The sequence below is a fragment of the Pseudopodoces humilis genome, chromosome 4 (assembly GCF_049639895.1).
Source record: "Pseudopodoces humilis isolate 2021_Gansu_Grassland_sample_001 chromosome 4, ASM4963989v1, whole genome shotgun sequence".
Taxonomy (NCBI): domain Eukaryota; kingdom Metazoa; phylum Chordata; class Aves; order Passeriformes; family Paridae; genus Pseudopodoces; species Pseudopodoces humilis.
In genome coordinates this window covers 55,163,855-55,184,855 of record NC_142203.1, presented here as the reverse complement: position 1 = coordinate 55,184,855, position 21,001 = coordinate 55,163,855, and the positions used below count along the sequence as shown (strand labels likewise).

General features: G+C 40.4%; 1 protein-coding gene across 3 annotated transcripts in view; it reads left to right on the top strand.

The window, feature by feature from the left end:
* The window catches only part of SERINC5 (serine incorporator 5), a 41,381-nt gene extending 20,716 nt beyond the window's left edge, over positions 1-20,665 (top strand). The window contains exons 5-14 of one of the 3 annotated variants that reach the window (XM_014258868.2): positions 1,753-1,846; positions 4,067-4,278; positions 5,055-5,150; positions 7,976-8,102; positions 9,733-9,799; positions 12,950-12,989; positions 13,645-13,792; positions 14,064-14,139; positions 14,628-14,674; positions 17,860-20,665. In XM_014258868.2, coding sequence (XP_014114343.1) covers positions 1,753-1,846; positions 4,067-4,278; positions 5,055-5,150; positions 7,976-8,102; positions 9,733-9,799; positions 12,950-12,989; positions 13,645-13,792; positions 14,064-14,139; positions 14,628-14,669 — 902 coding nt within the window. In that variant the 3' untranslated portion in view covers positions 14,670-14,674; positions 17,860-20,665. Of the gene's footprint in view, positions 1-1,752; positions 1,847-4,066; positions 4,279-5,054; positions 5,151-7,975; positions 8,103-9,732; positions 9,800-12,949; positions 12,990-13,644; positions 13,793-14,063 lie in introns of all 3 variants that reach the window. The other 2 variants (XM_014258867.2, XM_014258866.2) reach the window with 2 other exon arrangements.
* The last annotated feature ends 336 nt before the right edge of the window (positions 20,666-21,001 follow it).

The following is a 21,001-nucleotide window of genomic DNA, read 5'->3' as shown; positions in this document are numbered from 1 at the left end:
CCCATTTAGTTTGGGTTAGATGTAGCAGTACAATGCCTTACACTCGTGACCAGGCCTGTCATCTTTGCAAGTGACCCTTTTCCTGGTGAAACATCTTTAGGAACTCATGTGTTTGCAGAAAAGAAGGAACAGAATTTTTTGTTCTGATTCTCAGCAGCAGTCTAATGTAGTCTGGAGATGAGCATAACAAGCTTTCTTCCCCAAACTAGCTCATGACTTTTCACTCCAAAGCTGTATTCTGCAACTTTTGTTAAACTGACCTCTAGTCTACCCATGAATTTGAGATTTGCAGATGGTTTGGGTATAGTGTGTTTGTGGGGTGTTCTCCCCTCCTTTCAAGAAACTTACGCTGTCAGGTGGTTGGTTGGTTGGTTTTGGGGTTTTTTCTCCCAACTGTTGTTTTTTTTTTTCCTTTTATTTTTTCCTTTTTCTTTTTTTTTCCTTTTTTTTTTCTTGAAAAAGAAAATTTCTTGCCATGTTTCCCAAGCAGTTTGTTAATCATGGAGGAGGAAGATAATGTGCAAACAGTCGGTGTCTGTGGGTTGTAGCGTAAAACCCACACTTGCTATGCTGACCTTATCTGTGATTGATCCATAAATGTCCTGCAGTATACCGTGGCAGAGGGAGACCATGGGAGTCTGTCTGTTTAATTATTCATTCCGTTGGTGGTCTGACTTCCAACTCTCCCTGTCCCAAGTGCACATGCCACTTTGTACCCTGCCTATTTTTATGTACTTTCCTGTGGAAAAACTTCATCCGTTTTTTTGTTTTGTATTTTTGAAGAGCAGAGGTGTATGCAATACATTTAGCAAACCAGATAATGATAATTTTGCACCCTTTTAAATAGTGAACTTATGATAGGGGAAGAAAAAAGATAAAATAATCTCTACATCAACTGCTAATGGAGGTGAGCCCTGACTGTGATGTTCTTCCGATTAATTTACAAATGTTTTTTTTCAAAAGGAAGGCACAATGGAAGGATATGGCTGAATTTTGCTGATGCACTTCTTTGGTCTTTTCTTCACTGAAATAAGCTGCCCACCTGGAGTCATTTGTAGGCTGTGTACTGCAGAGCAGCACAAAAGCTGTATGTACAGCTAAAAATTAAAATAGGCATCTGTATTTCCTCGCATCCTTCTGATGTTGCATGTAAGAAATCTGTTGTCCAAAACATCCAAGCAGCTACCAGAATTCCATTTATGTAGGTCAGCAGTCAAATAACCTGTCTTAAAACCAGTCAGTGAATACTAAGTGTTCCTTGGGAGTGGCTCAGAACAGCATTTGTAAATTGATAAACCCCACCTTTGTTTTAATGTGGTGCTGGAATCTGGAGAAGAAATTGCCCTTTTTAGTAATGATTGGGTTCCAGTACCTTGCAGTTTCAGGGTTTAGATTCCTGTGGAATGCCTTTACACCACCTCCCTCCTGCCAGTCACAAATAGAGGTTTCAGTATTTTCTGTCTGAATATAGTAACTCATAGTCTCCACAAAAATTTTCTAGGTTAGAGAAACTCAGTAGCAGTCCTAACAAGATTGTATTGAAAGTGTAGCAGGTTGCAGGCTGAATTCATCAGGGTGCTAATCTTAACTGAGTTGACTGAGTTGGCCTTTCATCTGAAATCTCTCATCTCCTGCTACATTTGTGAGCTTGAGTTATTCAAACCACATTAACAGCTTCACTGAATAGACAATAAATCCATTTTATCTCCAGGGAAAGGCGTTTGACCTATTTTCTGCCTCTCTGCCTTGCAGCCTGGCGCTATGTAGGAGCAACAGGAGGGTTCCTTTTCATTGCCATTCAGCTCATCCTGCTGGTTGAGTTCACCCACAAGTGGAATAAAAATTGGTATGTGTTGGGCAAGTAGTTATTTGCTTAAAATTCTGATGGACTCATGACCAATACTTTCCTCATAACAAAGAATATAAAAGTATCTCAGATGTAATTTTTGGAAGAAGACACTTGAATGTCAGTATTCAGAGCTTTTGATATTTGCTTCATCTGCTTTCTCCTTCCCCAGCAGAAATGTTTCCTCATTGCTCACTCCTACTCTGCTGATTTATTCTTAACCTGAACTTGGCTTACATTAAGTAGTAGTGTCTTGGGATGCAAAAATTTCTTACTTTAAGTTATTTTATATTTTATATGAAAATGCATCTGCTAAGTAGAGTGGTGCAAGAGAATAAAACTGGACTTGCAAAATGTAATAGTTAAGCTGTGTGCAGTGTTGTGAACTGATAAATCCTACTTTTTCTATGTCAGCTTAATGCATATCAATTATTTTTCTCAAATTAAGGACTGCTAACTTGTGTTCAACTTCTTTCTTGTCATCTAAATATGCAAGATTCCATTATCAACCTGGATATACACTATTTGGGCATTGACTTCATTTTTTGTTCAAGTATTCAAATATTTTCTGTTACTGTCCTAGTCCCATGCCTCTCATCAAATTAAAATATTTAAGTTGTCCTCCCACATGTATTCTCCTGCCCCCACCTCCACCCTTGCTGCCTCACATATCCTCCTTTACAAACTCTTGCAGTTCTCTCTTGTTCTAATTAAAATACCACCTGCTAAGAAAGAGTTTTAGCAAACCTTCGGCCTTGTTAAATTCCTGTTTCAAGGAGGAAGAGGTGAGAACTCCTTATACCACAGATATTTTTAGTGCTAATTAATGTAACTGGTTTTTTCTGGATGAAAGACTTCCAGCACCAGCATTTAACTTTAGCTCTCTTTACATTAGATACTGTGTTAAAGTAAGTCCCATTTTCACAAAACAACAGAAAAAAGAAACCCACTGAAAAGATTTTACACCTACAAAACAGACCATTGTTTCAAAACAACTGCTTTAGTTGCTCCTTTTAAACCCTGGTGGGCTTTGTAAGAGATGTTTGGAAGGTGAAGGAAGGAAAACAAGATGGACCACTCTAGCTGAGGGAGACAGGTATTTAAACCCAGATGGAAAGGAGGCTTTTTGAGTGAAGAGTAGTAAAAATATCAAGGTAGTACAAGGAGTAGAAGAGAGGCCATGCCAAGCAATAAACCTCTGGTTTCATTGTGTGGAGAGCACCACTAGCCCATCCTGGGACACTTGGAGTTGCTGCTGAGGAAACCCCTTGTCCTAGTTTAGGGCAAATTTGGGAGAGAATCTCCAAATAGGGTTCCCCTAGAACAGAAAAATTCAAACGGCCCCTCCCCTCAACTGGTTTGGGGAAAAAACATTTCCTTGGGGAGAAGTGGAAAAAAACTGTTTATTTAACAGAAATTGAATAATATTAAACAATAAAAGCTCTCATTGTTCGATGAGAGGGCAAATAAAGGAAGAAAAGTCCTTTTCATGTGGTGTAGCTCGGCCCGCTCACGTGTTTATCAGTCCCTCTGGCACTGGAAAGTGCCGAGGCCCAGGCCCCGGTGGGCCACAGGTGTGAGCTCCCGGGGTTTGGCTGGGTTTTCAGTCCAGAGGATTTCAATCCAAGGAAAAAAGGAAAAAAAAGTCCAGGGAACTCCTCTGCCTCAGCTAGCTAAAACTAACTAACTGTAAAAGAGAAGCTCTGTCCTGCTGTCTGTCCATGCTGCAGACACCACAGTCCAGGAGCAGGATGTGGGGGAGTGATGTTTGTCCTCAACACAAACTGTGGCTTCTTCTTCCCCCCTTCACTCTCAGAGCCAGTCTTAAAGGTGCAGAACTTAATATGTAACATAAACAAGGCGAATGGGGATACCAGTATAATGAAGTCACCCCAGGACACCCCTGAAGTATTGAGTTGAGATACGCTGATGGGTTGATCCCAGAGAACTCCTGTGAGTTTTGGGAGTCAACACTGAGCTATAATTACAGAAGGAGCTGACTGTGATAGTACAGAAGATAAACACTGATGCCAAGGTATGTTTCCCTCTGTTTCATGGGTAGGAACCTTGCAACAGTCTGTGCTGGTGTAGTGACGCACACATGCTTTGGGAAAGTAAACACTGTCTTTTGTGTTTAAGGATATGAGCTCTTCAGCTGTTATAATCATATGTTCTGGGCATGGGAAGACAAAGATAAGATGCTTGTCTCTCTCCCCCCAGGACTGCAGGTGCAAACCACAAGCAGATGTGGAATGGTTTGCTTGCCTTGGTGACTCTCATCCTGTACTCCATTGCGGTGGCAGCACTGGTCCTCATGGCTCTTTTCTACACGCGCTCAGAGGGCTGCATGTACAACAAGGTCCTGATCGGAGTGAATGGTGGCCTGTGCCTCTTTGTGTCCCTGGTGGCCATATCACCCTGTGTCCAGAATCGTGAGTCCACTGACCTTTTCTCCCCCGGGATTTTTGGTGCTGCCACAGTGGTGTGCCTGGAGGCATAAGCCAAGTCTGGGTGGAAAGTCTAATGATAGTTCAGAAATGGTGCTGCTTTTGACTCTTCATCTACATTGTGAAGTACTGTTGTTCATTGTCAGCTTGACGGCTGAAACTACAGAGGTGTGGGATATTTTGGGTGTGCCATTAGGCACATAGTGTGGAGAAGGCCTGCTTGCTGGTGGCTGGCACTCTGTTGTGAAATTTACCTAAGTCTGGCGGTGGCAGCCCTCAAATTCACTACTGTTTTAGCATTTATTTTTGACTTTTTGGGATTTATCATTTGTAAAGTTTGGGCCTGGTGAAGTTGCTAGGAGTATTTTATACTTTGTGTGCTGTTCATATACTTGCACACATTTGGCTTGAAAATAGTAGAGTGACTCCAACAGAGATTTTACAATACACACAATAAAATCATTGTGGCAGCTTGTCAATAGCTTTTGAAAAGCTGCTGCGTTTGGCAAAAGCACAGGGGTGATTATTTACTTACATGGGAATCTCTAATGCTCTTCTAAAACAGCCCACAGAGCTAAAGGATAGATTTTTTTTCTCTTTATTGGACAGTGGAACTGTATCTAAACACCTCAAACACTTATTAACTGCCTTAAATAAAAAAATAAAAGATACTGGTGTGCTGTTCTTTAAAGGACATAAATTTCTTTTTCAGTTTGCTAAAGTGTCTACAAAAATAACTAATTTTCTTCTTTCTTGTAAAGGCCAGCCCCATTCTGGCTTGCTGCAGTCAGGAGTTATTAGCTGCTATGTCATGTACCTCACTTTCTCAGCACTATCCAGCAAACCACCAGAAACGAGTAAGTTATCTAATGCTTTATGTAAATTCTTTTAAACATGCTGTGTATTAAAAATAAGAATTTAGCAAACCTGGATTAACAGGATAAAGAAGCACTGGGTTTGGTCTTCACACAAAAAATTGCAAATGGTACAAAGAAATCTGTGCAGCCAAGAGACTCTGCAATTGGCCCTCTCCATGTGTGTTAAGTGCTTTGGTCTAGGGGCACTTAACTTACCTTGGGTGATTTGTATCTGTTGCACCATTTCCTATTTCCTAAGAACAAATTTCCCAAGGTCTTGTAGTCTCTTCCTTCTATGACCATATGAATGGGAAGTACCCATTCTTATAAAATAGGACATATAAATGTCATAAAATTTGACAAAACATAATGTGTTACGTCACATGATAGGAAAGGATTGGAAAAAATGGCTCTTGGATTCCTCTGGAAGAAGCTTGGGTGATCAGCTCCATCCAAAAGTTTACAAGGTCCAGTTGGTAGGTGCTGGCCATCAAGGTGGATACTAATATGATACTTTTCTCTCCTAGAATTAGTATTCTAGGTAGGCCTAGACTCCTAAAGATGCAAAAACTTGAGTACCACTTGTATTTTGTTTAGAGAAGAAATATTCCAAGAAGTGACTTGGAGTTACGTCTCAGAGTTATGTTGTAGCTGAGATGATGCTGTTCTTCAGCAGAGTGCTTGAACTCCACTTACTTGAACTCCACTTACCTTTCAGCCATTGGTATTGCAATTCAGGAGTATGGAACTCGCTAGAGTTTTAAGTTCTTTACACCACAAAACCAGAGCAAGACTTTACTGTACAATTCAAACTTTCCTTTACCCAAATAAATGTCAGATTAGTGTGTTTGCATTGGAAGCATTCTTTTCACTTAGAGAAGATTTTTCTGGTTTGAATTAGTACTAAAACACCCTTTCTTTGTTATTGCCCAGCTTCTAGTGTTCAATAGCTGAAACAACAATAACTAGAGGAAAATAAGTTCAATGACAGGAAGGAAAAGTTTATACTGACACCTCTCAAGAAGAAAGGGGAGAGATGGGGGAAAAAGTCCGTCATAATTGTGTAGGTACAGACATACACGCAAGAATTAGGAAGTAAACCAGACAGTATTTAGGTGCAAAATTTACTTTTGGAAGTTCAGCTGTGTTTTGAATTAATATAGAGTTGAATTTAGAAGGCATCTGAGTTACTCAAAAGTCTTGCCACAGTGTAAAAAGAAAAAGAAGGGGAAGAAAGTGATATGTGGAATTAAATCATTTGCCTGGTGTTGCTTCATGCTTGTCACAGTTTTCAGCCATTAAGTGAATGTCCTAATTCTTCCTGTATATATTGCAGGTGTGTTATTGCATTTGTTAGAGTATGCATCAAGCACACTCTTAGACCTCCTTGTCTTCCCATGCCTGAGAATTTTCACAGTTGTCATCTGCAGTCAGAGGAGCTCCTTCCTCACCTCTCTGTGTGCTAAGGGCTCCACATTTGCTTGTCAGCTCTCACAGTGGCATGTGCTAGAGAATGTGTGAGGTGCTGGCACTTACTGTGGTGTCCCAGGCCCTGTAACTCAGGTTTGCCATGGACTTACTTAACGTTGACTCATTTGTCAAGGAGGGATTTCCAGATCGGACGTCTTGCATATAAGGCCTGAAAAAAGTGCAAGATACAAGTATTTGAAATACCCTAAAAGAGTTGCATATGTCTAGAAGGAATGGGCAAACAAAAAGTGATGTTTCTTGGATCTATGCTAATTTCAGCCTGCCTTAACTTTTTGGTACCAGAGTTAGCTAAAACATCTGCCAAACAGTCGACCTGCCTGGCTGCAGACATGTTGGTAATGGACACAGGTGGGGGAATCTGCACATCTCTGGCCATCGTGTTCTGTCAAGGCTGGTCATCCTTTTGTTTGCTCTCCCCTTGGTGCTGTCCCTGCTGCATGCTGATAAAGCTGTTTGTGCAGGGCCATACAAAGTCCTCTGCCACTGTGTCAGGGGACTGACTTTGAGTTTATTTTTAACCTGGATGTAATCTTTGCTGCATTTTTCACTCTGCCCTTACAAAGAGTTGTTCTGCCTCAATAGGGATGCTTTGTGGTTGCTGGAGGGAAATGCCTTCAACAGCATTGACTCAAAAAGCTGTTGAGTTGATATTAAGGTGCAGCAGCCAGCTCTTGCTTTGGGGTGATGCTGCAGTCCACTCTATGCCTTGCCTTGACTTCAGGGAGATAATAAGAAGCCAGATGCACCTTGGGACATCAAGGACTGAATTGGTTTCATTTCAGGGACCTAGAAGTAGGATTTGCTTACATGCCAAGATAAAAACTTGCCTGTAACTGCTGAATCTTTTTTTCCTTGGTCTTCTGTTAGACAGTCTGAGAACAGAGAACTACCAACCATGTTTTTTTACTGTGTATGGATTTCATAGTTGTCCTTGAGGCACCCTTGCTTTCAACAAAATTTCTGGTCTGAGGTCAGTGCTGTCATGGTCTTGCATGGTTTTGTGGCCTTGGGTGAAGTGTTGGCAGACTTCCAACTTTGTATTTCTTAGTTCACAAAGCAGGGGTTTTATTCCTTGTTTGCCTTTTGTGGTCAAGCAGAAAATTTTAGTACCCTAAGTTGAATTTTTGTTTTGTCTGAAACACAGAGTCTGCTAGGTCAGATTTACCCATTTTTTCTCTGTGATCTTTCTAAAAGATATACAGAAACAACTGGAATTTAACTACCTACTATCAGATAATAAAAATTCAATGAAAGCCTTCAGTCTGAAGATTACTTTAAAATGCAATGCAATGAGGTCTGCAAACTGTTCTTTTTGTTTGTTCTGTTTTGTGAAGTCCTGGATGAAAACAACAGGAATATCACAATCTGTGTACCTGAATTCAGTCAAGGCCTGCACAGAGATGAAAACCTGGTTACTGGCCTGGGTACTACGATTCTGTTTGGCTGCATTTTATATTCTTGGTAAGTCTGGGAGTTTGCAGTTATCTTTCTGTGAATGCAGTGTTGTGGTCCAAAGAGTGAAGGCTTACAGCAGGCCTCATGCAAAGTCACAGAGGTGTGGAAAAAAGCTGAGCTGGAAGGTTTGTATTGTTCTCAGCTTCAGAATTTTAGACATTTTTAGGTAAAAATGTTCAACAAGGTAATACAACTTTTGAAGCAAATGTATCTCATTAAAATCAAATAGGGCAATTTAGATCTAGAGGCAGAGGGGAAACATTCCACCAGTCCATAATTGCAAATAATCTCAGCGTTAAACACTAAAACTCTATACAGTTACATTCACCTGAAAAATCTATCTGAAATTTTTGTAGCCTCCTGGCAGAGGCTGTGACTGTCCTTGAAGGTCTTTAAAACAAACAAACTGTTTGGGAGGGTTTAGGGCTTCCTTTGAACAAATGATGAGTGCAGTATTGCCATCAGGATTTGCCACTGGTCTGCTCTAAAAAAAGCCCCTTCTTGTGCCCGTGATGTTCACCTTTGATGATGCTCATCTTGCATTATTGCAGTTCACTTCAGTAAATTAAGTTATGCTCCGGGACAGGGAGTTGCCAGTGATTGAAAGGTGGTGTGTCATTTATTTTGTTTGTGCACCTTGCCAGGGGACAGTACTGCCTGTCTGCTACAGTGCTTGAGCAGGTTCTGCTTCTGAATCAGTCCACTTCAAAATTCACATACAGAAACCCCTTCATATTTTTGTGAAGTGAAAACAAGAATCTTATTCTTCTGATTATCAAATGTGTATATGTGTTCCATTTTGTTCTGATATAAAACATATACATACATATATCATGGATTTAGTTCACATTAGAAGGGCACTTCAGTGCCCCAGGGAGGTGTTTCAGCACACAGGCAATATTCATATAGCCTGCCACTGAACTGTACCGGGAGCTGGGGAGGTAAGGGTGCCTTCACGGGGAGTGTTTTGAAGCATTGCTTGCCAAGACTTAGTGTATACACTAAAGCCTTCCTTTGGGTAATGGCAAGTTTGCGTTTCACATCCTAAAAGGGCAGGACTGGGCAAGAAATGTTTCCTGTCAGAAGAAAGTAGAAAGGATTCCCCCCCAGATAACTATAGTCATGCAAGAAGGTAGTTTCTAGGATCTGGTACACTGACAACAGTTGCTGGTAATTTATTTTTGAAAACTGTCTGCTGCCAGAGACCTGTGAGTTTGCTGGCAAAGCCTTTACAGAAATGCTGAGCCAAAGTGATGGCTGTGAACTGAATATAAAAGCACTGGTTGTGCACAGCAGGGGAGATCTCTTCTGGCTTGCAAATTGGAGCACTTAGATTTTGCTGCTGTCAGATGGTGGTGAATTCATCACCTTTCAGCAGTGACCTACTTTTAAGCTCATGATTCAGTCTGAGCTGGCCAGTAGCCATCTGCCAGGCTGGTTTATACCTAGTGCAGGACAAACTTTTCACATACTTAGTGCTTGATGAGGTTTATTTATTTATTATTTTATTTATTTATATTATTTATTATTTTAAAATGCTTAGCTGAGGTTTTTTATATTTTGTGATGTTGAAGAGTTACTCTGTTGGGGCTGTAGTTATGCCCAGGGGTTTGACACTGTCTTCTTTTCCTCCTAGTTTGACCTCAACAACACGTGCAAGCTCAGAGGCACTGAGAGGAATATATGCAACAGCTGAAACTGAAGTGAGTTCTTGCTTCTTCACACAGGATTTTTGTGCAGACTTTTTCCCATGCTTTTATTGCTGTTGTTTTTGCTATTCTTAGTAGCATATATGCTGTGTACCTCTGGGAATGGACTCATCAGAACATTTGTCCACATTGGCCCTTCTGTAGGTCTTGCTGGTCCCATGGAGGTGCCTTTATGTACTGAAACAATTTTCTGCTCTTGAAGTTTATTCAGCATCCTGCAGGCTTCCTGTAAATCTTATGTTCTACATGAGCTCATGTCCTCTCATTTAAGGGAATGCATGCTGGAAAGCTACCAGAAGAAAAAGTGGAAGCGTTCTTGAACATTTTCAGTCTGGATTGCCTTTGATCTCATAGCAACTAAGATCCTAAGTTCTTATCTCTTATTTTTATTTCCATACATAAGTAGTTCCTATCTTTTTGCCTATAATTTAATTGCTGAACATATTTCTTGTCCTGGTTTCAGCTGTGCAAGTTTCTTCGTTCCACCTGCCTGTTTCTTTGGCTTCTTTGTCCTGGGAACACCTGGAACACTCTGGGAAATGAGTGGGCTTTTGCTAAGTAACAGTTTCCCCTTGCTAAGGCTTGCTAGTTATGCTCTCCAAATGCATGTGTGTGTTTGGAAGCCAAGTCTCCATCCCTAGCTCTCTCTGTATTGATGTTGTATCTTCAGTTTTAGTTTCTGTTTCACAAGTCTTTGATCAGAGTGTGAGAGTTCAAAAATGCGGATATGTCTGCTGAAGCCTTTGGTGTTTGCAGCAGCTGGGTGTGGGGAAGCAGACCACATTCCAGTGTGGGAATGCCAGGGTGCTTCCCTGTGGCAGGATGCTGTGGCTGGACAGGGTGCCAGTGCCAGCCCAGCCCTCGCTGCCAGCTGGGCATGGAGCACTGAGACCTGGCATGGCCTGTCTTAGGCAGGTCCTGACAGGGCCTGTGCCTTCCCACCCTGTGCTGAGGGACAGGACAGGGAGCACTGGAGAGAAAACAGCTGCCTTTTGTGTCCCTGCACCTCTTCTGCCAGCTGTGCACTGTAGGAGGCCTCTGCCAGAGGTGTGGGTCTGTGCCCTGTGGAGCAGCAGTGGGAAGGCTGGGACCTATGGCACAGCATGGATTTGGCCCCTCACCAGGAAGATCCATCTTGTCAGACAGAGTACTTACCCACTGGATTAGTTCTGGACTGTTGGGTTTTAAAGAGTATACAAGAGCCACTAAATGTTAATATAAAGAAAAGAATGGTGAAGAGCAATTAACTGCACTCTGATTGCCTTCCCTGTGGCAGAGGGCCTTTGTCTCCCAGCCCAAAGAGGGTCTGTTGACTCTGATAGACGCAGCTGAGGGGTAGGAGTTAGGAGTAAGTGTGCCAGTGTTGCTAATTTCATCACCCTGTCTGTGCCAGGACATAATTACAAGTGGTTAAAACGTTGAAGGGAGCCCAGTGCTTGCTTCAGAATGTGAATGCAGCCCCAGCGTAACTCAGGCTGGCACTGCAGGTGAGGCTTGGTACAACAGGAGTAGAAAGAGGTAGAGAATCAGGGGTTTATGTAAAGTCTTTAGACAATCTTTTGAAAAAGAATGAGCCTTTTGGCTTTTCCTGAATTTATGTACCCAGTGAGTACAGGTAATCAGGAACATGCAGGTAAACCTGCCAGTTGATGTTTCTGCTGGACATTTTATTTTAAAGACCTACTGTCTGGGAAGACATGGAACCAGTCCCTGTGAGAGGGGACAAGCTGAAACATAATGTTTAGAAGTGCAAAGCATAAATATTCATGTGTCTGTGGTATCCCAGCCAAACTGGGGCACCCCAAATGTGGTTTTACACAAGGGTCTTCTACCTTTCAGGCATTCAGGTGCAGCATGATTTGACTAATCACTGGCTTCCACACCATGATTACTAATCATAATAAAACTTTGCAAAGCAACTATATTTCTGCTGCTTGTCTGTTGATCCAGGCATTCTTTAATGAGGATCCTTTAAAGTCTTAAAAAGACTTTAGCAGTCTTGAGACAGCATTTTATCTATGATGCTGGTATGGTTTCAAAGGTGTTTTTGAGGCCCCAGGATGCTGGCCTTACCTTGGCCGTCCAGGGCCATGTTTTATCCTTTGTGGACAGCTCTAAGTTTCCAAGAAGCAATGTCCTTATTTCCAGGACTGGGCTGTCTTTTAATTTGTTTTACTTAAGGGTGAACAAAACCAAAGTCTCCCATAAAATTCCAGCACCCTGTTACATTGTAAGAGTACTCTGTGAACTAATACAAGTAAACAAAGTTAATACACTGTCTTACTATAAAGACTGATTGATGTAATAGGGGAAGTGAATTTTCCTAACAGAATTCACTGTCTTAATCAGATCACAAGCAAGAGAAATCCCAGAGAAGGGTATTATCAGTACAAATAATATTTGTGGTGCACTACAGAAAGTGCTAACTTGTGCTGGAGTCTGGGGCAGGAAAAACGCATTTGTTTATTGGATGGTCAACACCTTTTTTTCATTTACATTACCATTCAACACAGAAAGTGTCAATTTCAGCTTTGCTTTCTCCATCAGGTTAAAAAAAAAAAAAAAGGAAATCTTCATTTAAATGAAATGGTAAAACCAGGTTTCTTCTTTTACTCATAATTCTTATTGTGCTCATTCTGGCTCCATTTCAGCAAAATCTTGCAAAGAGGAGTACATTTCAGACTTACACTGGTACAATTGTGATTTTCAACCCATGCATTGGAGCTTTAGAAGTTTCTTATATTTTGATCTTAGTACAGAAATGTCCTAAAAAGCACTTGTATGCCCATCTAAATAGATAAATCCCCTAAATATAGGACAATTTGTTCTTTATTGTAGCTTTTCCACCATTTTGTCATAATTATTTGCATCTGTGTTGGACCTAGAGTTATGTAAAATGGGTAGAGTAATTTTTAGAGACTGGCTCATTTCTTCAAATTTACTGAGCAGGTTTTTCCAAAGCTTGGAAACTGCTGTTCTGAGCTACCGGGCAAATCCTAATTTGAGTTTTGTGCTGGTTGGAAATACAAACCAGACTTTTCTAAATGAGTGGCTGTAGTTTAGACATAACAGACTTTCCTTCCCCAGCTGTTCTGCTTTGCTGTAGCACAGGTTCTTACCCCCTTCCTGTTGTCTGTTCCACAGGTAGCTCGTTGCTGCTTTTGCTGTGTACCCGATGGAGATGGTAATTACGTTTTCACTGCACAATTTACCTTATTTGTGGCTTTTGGACCAAGGCCACAGCTGTGAATGGAGAGCTGCTGGTACCCTTGTTCAGTAGAGTACTGAATGCAAATTGAAGCAGATGAAGTGCTCTAAGTTAGGCTATAGAGGGAAGCAAGAGATATCACAACACCATTTCAAAAATACTAGGCTAGTTAATAATTCTTTAAAGTGCATTTCATTCCTGCAACATACAAATTGTAATCTGGTTTGTGCATGCCTGTGGGCTTTTGGCTCAGCAGCTCTGCAGGGACTGCAGTTCAAGAGTGAGATAGGAGGGGGGTGTCCTGTTTGCAGACCTGATACAATCAGGATTATCAGCTTGGACTTGACAGAAAAATATTGCACAGGTACAGCAATTTAAATGCTCTCAAGGCTCAAAATCTACTCAGTAAACCAGGAAGCTGCTACAAGGCAGGATTTCATTGTTAGTCCAGATTTTGACTCGGGGTTTAGGCCCATGCCCTGAGGACAAGGAAATGTTCAAGTGTTACTCTATGTCAATCACGCTTTCCCAAATCACACCAAAAATGTTTTGCTGTGGTCTCTGTGAAGCCAGCTGCTGTTTTCAGTTCTCACTACACTTGCAAAGCTTTCTTGTTTCCTGTTTCTTACAGCTGATGCTGAAGATCATGTAGAAAAAAGAGGAGGCCAGACTGTGGTTTACGATGAGAAGAAGGGCACAGTGTACAGTTATGCCTACTTCCACTTTGTTTTCTTCCTGGCTTCTCTTTATGTTATGATGACAGTAACTCATTGGTTCCAGTAAGTGTATTTCTTTAATGTATTTATGTAATGCTGAGAAATTAATGTTTCTCTGTGTTGAGAGGGAAGATGCGAATGGGGAGTTCTGCTATTTGGATGTTTCCTGTCCTTATGGTAGAAGTTTAAAGAGACATTTCAAGTCTTTCTTGGGCATTCTTGAGCAAGATCTTCCTCTATAAAGGGCTGCTCTCCTTTGATTCCTCTATGGGTTAGCCTAGTTGAAGTCTTTTGTGTCATTCCTTTTTTTTTTTCTTTTTTTTCCCCTTAACAGTTACGAAAGTGCTCAGATTGAAAAATTCTTCACTGGAACCTGGTCTATCTTCTGGATTAAGATGGTCTCCTGTTGGGTTTGTGTCTTTCTGTACTTATGGACTCTTATTGCTCCACTCTGTTGCTCAACCAGAGAGTTCTTAGTGTGAGCAGTCAAAAGGTCATTTTAAGTTTTTCTCTTTTTTTTTTCTTTTTCATTTGTAATGAGGAAACTCCTATTACCCAGTTACCATAATGTACCAGTTACTATCTTTTTAGTCAGACTAAGCACGATTGAAGACTTTTTTTACCATTTTTTATTATGAACAAGCATTGCCTAAGGGAACGAATCTGTTTTGAAACTTTACAATGCTTACGTGTGGTGTGTAGAAAACACAGTTGTTGCATAAACTGGAATAAGTGAAATACTCTTCAAATAACTGACAATCCTTCTCTGGCTTCATTGACAACAAAAGAAAAACTCATGGTGCAGATACCTTCTTACTTTCCATGAATGTTTGGTATCTTTCAGCAAATACGCTTTCATTCTTTTTTTATACTCTTTTATTAACTGTTTCTTTTACAGTTTGCAGTGATGATTTGGACTGCTGTTTTGTACAGCATATAATTCTTGTAAGTAGTATCCAGATTTTTTTTTTTTCCAGAAACATATCTAAATACTTCTGTAGAAATAAGAGAATATATAAAATTTGGCTGCCAAAGCATCTACTAAAAATAGTTTATCTAAGTATTAAATATATTAAGTTATTTTATACCTAGATTGAGAAAGGAATTTACCAATGATAGTAAAGTATTTATTCTATTATTACTTTAAAGGCACCTGGATATTTTATGCAAATCAGATTTAGCCCAGTTAATAACTGAAGGGGAATTCTGCACACAAATTGTCAAACTGAATTTTGTCTAGTTTTTCTTTGCCAGGTCACTCAAAAGTTGAGTGTAGTGTATGGGGATGTAAGATAAGGTACATTCTTTATTCACATTGTGTACTGTTGAGAAAATGATAGTTAAGGGAGCACTGCCAGTTGCTGTTAAATTTAAAAGTGGGGTGCTCATTTGCTTTTCTGCCCTGCTGTTTCAGCTTGTCTTTAAAGGTTTCCCAGGTCTTCAGTTGTATTTCCATGACTACTTTTATAATATTTTAGATGCATTGATGGTCAGAAAAGGACTACAGTGTGTCATCATCTTTTCTGCTTGTGTGTTGATTGGAAAGTATTTTTTCTATATTTTTATACTCCTTTGTTGATATTAGTTTTGCTGTTGTGATGGGACTTAGCCAACCAATATATTCATTGAGACAGAAATTCTTTTGTAGAATTCCTATTCCAAGCACTGGAGTAAGCAGTCAGAAAAGCAAAACCAGAAGACATAAATATAACAAGCAGCTGCCTTAGTACAAATGACTTCATGATATTAAACACCTCTTTTTTATTAATTTAAGCAGATGATTTGGTGGTAAAACAACAGCTCAAATGCACTAAATGCTGAAAAAGGTTGAATCCCCACCATTATTTACATTCTGGTGGGATGAATTTATGATTTGAGCTAGTTCTGGTGGTTTTTATCTTCTCTCTCTTGACGTGTATATTCACATACATGTATAGTGTAAAATATCAACCAATTTAGCAGCTCTTTTTTAAAAAAAAATATGATTGAGCCTTAAATCTTCATCCACTGCTTTCTGCAAATCAAAGAAAAGCACAACATGGAGGCCAATGGGTTGGCAAAAGATTTGCATGCCCTAGTTTTTTTGTTGTAGTAATTAATGGTTAGTGCCCACCTGGTGAGTAATCTTAACATATTGGATCTTGATTCTGGTCTTGTTTTCATTACCATTTTTAGTTGCCTTGTTGTTATGGTATCCCAGGGCTTCTGTCCTGTTTGGAGCTTTCTAGGGATGTGATCTACTCCACCCTGTTCACTCTTACCTGAAACAAAATCTTCACATCTGCAGTCCTACTTATGCCACCTTTCCCAGTGATTGGAGCATCAAAATACATGTCCTGAGATGTGAAGGAAGGAGGAGTCTGTCCAGCAGCGACCACCTTGGTGTTCTTGCATGCACCAAGAGTTAAAAATAGCAGTTGAAGCTGGGTTTTGACACTGAATTAGAAAAGCAACCAATAGTTCTGGACAGGGAGGCAGGTTTTTCTCTTTTCCTTTGCTTCTCCTAGGAGGTTCTGATCCTGCCAAGAGCTCTGCTAGCATGGGGACCTGTCAGAACATTCCTGCCTGCATTTAGAGTCTTGCTACACAGATACTTCTGCAGCTGAAAAAGGCCTTTATTAATGCTCTTAAAATCCAGAAGCATTTATCTGTCCAGTCTCTAAGATAAGAGCCTGTGGGCTGTGCAGTGATTAACAGATGCCCTGCCTAACTCACAGCAGCAATTCTGACGGTTTTGATCCAATGCTGTGGCTGTGTGCTGCAACTGAAATAGTCCAGGCTCATGCCTTGCCTGATCCTAAAAGGCATGCAAGATTGGCCTTCTAGTGCCATATGTGAAATGAGAAACCAAGTTGGGTTTTTTGTTTCTTTGTTGAGTTTTTGTTTGTTTATTTGATTTTTCCCTAAATTAGCCTTTTTTTTTTGTAACAGAATAATCAGAGAAAGGAGAACGAAATCCTTCACAGAGGAGGGCATGCACTATGTCATTATAAGGCAGGGAAAGATTCCTGTTGTCTGGTTCTGATAGCAGGCATCCCTATCACAAATGTCAATGATCTTAATACCGATCTTGGTCCTTGGATGTTCTTGTTTACAGAAACACTTATTTTATGTAGTATTTGCATTAGGGCTTCACGCACCTCCTTGTGTTGCTCTTTTTTTTACAGTTTGTGTTTAGGGAAATAGGTTTTGCACAGAGGAAACAAGGCTGTAAAAAGAAAGTCCACAGTGAGGCATAAGTCTATTCTTCTTACACAGCACGCACCTCACTGAGTTGCTACTCCATCCTTCTCTAACTACCAACTATTGACCTTAAGTGTCTAGATCTGCAGGTATACGCTGAGTGGGAATAGGGCAGTGCCTGTTTACACAAAATTGTCTTCTTTGAGCAAATGTCTGGGGGAAAACCCCACAAAATAAATAACTTTGAGGGCCTGTATTGTGTCCATGGTGCCCCAGATCCAGCTGTGGACTTCCAGGCCTTTCTAAAGAATCAGTAACTAGTAGCACTTGGGTGTGCAGAGAGTCTAGTTCCTCACCAAGACAAGTCTTCCTGCTGGCCAGGCAAATGTTACAGCCTTAGTGTTTGCTGTAAAATCTGTACTGTGAACTTCCTGTGCAACTACATAACAAAATCCTCGGCTCGGGTCAAGGAATCAAATTCCCAGCCCATAGATTCCAAACAGTTCATGCAAATGGGCTTTTAAAAAAAACAAACTTTTAAGAAGTGCCTTCATACCTACACTGCTGTGATAACTATTAATTCAGGTGGCACTAGAACTGGAAAACCTGGACTGAGCCTGTGACTGGGAGATGCTGCCTTGTACGTTACACCGGTGTACAAGGCACAGTTAGACCCGGGGTGCACGTGGAAGACCAAACAATCTGTGCTTGACAAAACTTTGGGGATAAGACTGCTTCAGGTTTTACTGTGCAGTGGAAAACTAAGTGGGAAAACTCACAAGTAGCCTGATGCTTTTGTAAATAAGTGATTAATTTTACATTTAAGCTGTAAACAGTTAACTTTCTCTCCCCATACCTGGAAGTGGAGGTGACTGTCTGCTGAGGCAGTTCACAGCATGGTGTCTATCCTGCCTTGTACCATGATTGTTCATTGAATTTGTTCCCAGATGTAAACATTGCAACACTTTGGCTCCTAGTGGTTTTGGGCTGTGTGAAGTAAGGAAGCTTGCAAAGACAGCAAGACCAGAGAACGTGTCCTGTACTAAATTTGCTCTATTTAAATTTGATGAACTAATGCTGTCTTGAATTGACTCTTGGAGGAGCAGACAGTATTGAAGAAGTCCTGCTGTGAAGGTTGAAACAATTTTATTGGCTTTTTTATACTTTTTCATATTTGCCATCATAAAGATTATTTGGGACTTCACTGCTGCACTGTCATCTGAGATTGGAACAATTTTACTTTTCCACATGAAGGCAACCAAGAGCCACAGTCATGACTGGTTCTTGTTTGGGGTAAAATAAGTGGGACAGACTCAGAGAGCAAGTGTCTGAATCCAAGTAACTGGACTAACAAATGAAATGATAAAACTTTACTACGGATGTGTGGAAAACAGATGGGTGTATTTCTTTGCTGTTTGCCACATAGTTCCTCTAAGTGTGCAGGCAGCCCTTGCAGCTGGATGCCAAGTAAGGAGCTCCACTGCAATCGCACATCGAAGGTATTGCATGTTTGTGATACTCACAGCTTTCTCCTTCAAGCATTTCTATGAGGTTCAAACATCTTGTACATGCCCAGCTAATGTGGTAAATCCTGTTTGGGCTGGGCTGCTTTCCTCTGAAATGCAGAATTTAGTGTTGCTAATATGTGCATAGTCCAGAGAGAGGGTTTGTCCTCTCACAGAATCATAAACACTGCATGTCTATTTATTTATTTATTTTGTGTTTTAGCACCTTTTTACAAGTCTATAAGTGCTTTGAGATTATAAATTACGCATGTGTAATTGCTTTGACAGCTACTGCTGCAGCCATTTCTGGGCTAGAACATTGCTATTAATGAAGCAACCCTTGCACTTGTGAAAAAGCTGTTTTTTAACAGTTCTTTGGCTTTGAATGATGGCATCAGGAAAATTTGGGTACTTGAGATAGTGCTGCTTGAACTTTGGCTAACAGTCCATAGTATCTTGGGCATCTCTGAGCAGATCAGCAACAAAGTAATCCATTGACTGTTTTTAAACTGTGCTGTAAAGATTTTATGAACTGCTAGGCTTTTCTCCTAAGCTGATGAAGTAAAATACCACAAGAGCCTACCTCTGTGGCTGGATGAGCTGAGATTATCCACAGCTAAAATTTTGCTCATTTTCCTTCTGGGCTTTAGTAGCAATGTCTTTTGCTTGGAGGCTGTATCTCCTCATTTTATTTGCCTTTTTCTCCTTGGATATGTTTTTTAAAGGCAATGTAAACCTCCTTCCTTCCCAGACAACCTGCTGCCTGTCAAATGGGATGTTTTTGGTGCTAGAAACTAGCAAAGACCTCTTTGCCAAGTCTTACTGATCCTTTGCTTTTCATAGCAGGACAACCTGCAGCATTGAAGCAGAGTCAAAGATCATAGTTTATTACATGGATCAGTTTTCTTCTGTGAAAACTGCTTCTTTGTTTTCTGAAGTGGCCTACGAGTTCTTGTGGGAGGGAAACACACAGTGAACACCATGACATTTTACTCGTGTTTTCAGTTTTGTAACCAGTAGTTAGAATTTAGTGTTTCACATGACTGTACAAATGAATGCCAGGAGTCAAGTGCTTAGAAAGCTGTAGCTTTTTTTTACTTAGAACAGGATACGTAGCTTGGGAACTGGTATGTCTGTGCATTTTTCACATCCTCATGGTAATGTTCAAGTGCCCCAGGATGGGGATGTAGACATATTGTGCAGAGTTTGAAGCAGCAGCTTTGAGAGACTGGCATGACGACTGCTTTCTAATGCTCAAGGGGATTCTGTAAGTCTTGTTTAGGGGTTTTTATCGAATTTGGATTTGCTTCTTTCGACAGCTGTTCAAAAACGTTGTTTTTAAAAAGTTAGAATTTCTTTCAGATGTAAGCCACGTTGGCTTCCCCACTGCTTGCCAGTCTCTGAGAGTTCCCAGAGTGTAGCGTACAGGCATTTCCACAGACTTGTTCAGAGCCACATTCATCAGCTTTGAAACCACTCCAGCAGCCTAAAGTTTCCAGGGCTAAAGTCACCAGTGCTGCAGGGTGCAGCATTTCAGCCATGCTTTTTGCCAAAGAAGCCTCAGCGTGAAGCCAAGAAGAAAGTGCGAAGCCAAGAATTTTGGAAAGCTATGGGGAAATAATGGATCATTGGACATACCATAGCTTTAGCTTTCCTCTTACTGATACAAGTCCAGGTGCTTAGGTGTCCTTTGGACATCCACACAGACTTAAAGTGCAGAGCATTAGCTTCCAGATAAAATCATTCTACTTGTAATATACAAGCTGAGAAAAGATTTACTAGGAACATATGGGTTCAGTGTCTGCTTTTTGTTCACCACTGATGCATGATGTTCAGTCTCATATATGCCATGTTCAAAAACTGGATGCAAAACAGTCAAAATATAAACACATTATCTTAATGGTGAGGGGATTTTAATTAGTCTTTTTCAAGGTTCTTAATATCTCAAGGGAACTTTTTGGTGTGAATGTGTAGTTTTATTTTATTAAGATGTAGCCCAGTGAAGTGGAAGTTTGCTAGTTTATTTAACTTTTTTGCAAGTGTTGTGGTCTTTAGTAACTGTAACAGTTTGACTTTTAAGGATTAGTAAGATTCCAGAATTGTAAGATCTTACTTATAAAATAGTCAACAGCTTTGCCTTTTTAGCATGTTACTGGTTTTTATGGACACTTCCTTTTGTATATTGAGTGAATGTATTGTTACAGATTTAATGTTTAATGGACCAATAAAATTTTTCTTACATTTGAAATGAATTGTTGTGATACATTTAAGTTACAAAGACAGTTTATTCTAGAAGAAACTTAAAAAATAATCTAAATATATGAGCTGTGCAGTTACCGAGCCAGTAAATTGGTCTTTCTTTTCTCCCCACTGTATTTCAATGTTAACAAAAAATGCTGTTCCATGGAATATTAGAGGCCTTCAATGTCCATGTTGTTTTGTATTTCTCTGGTGTGTGATACTGGATGATGGCAGATTGCAAAGGTTTGTCTGTGGCATCTGTTCTGTATAATCCAGCTTCCCGAGATGTGTAAGGTATCCTGGCAGTGCAAACAAAATATCTTCAAGGCTGATGTAGCACTGA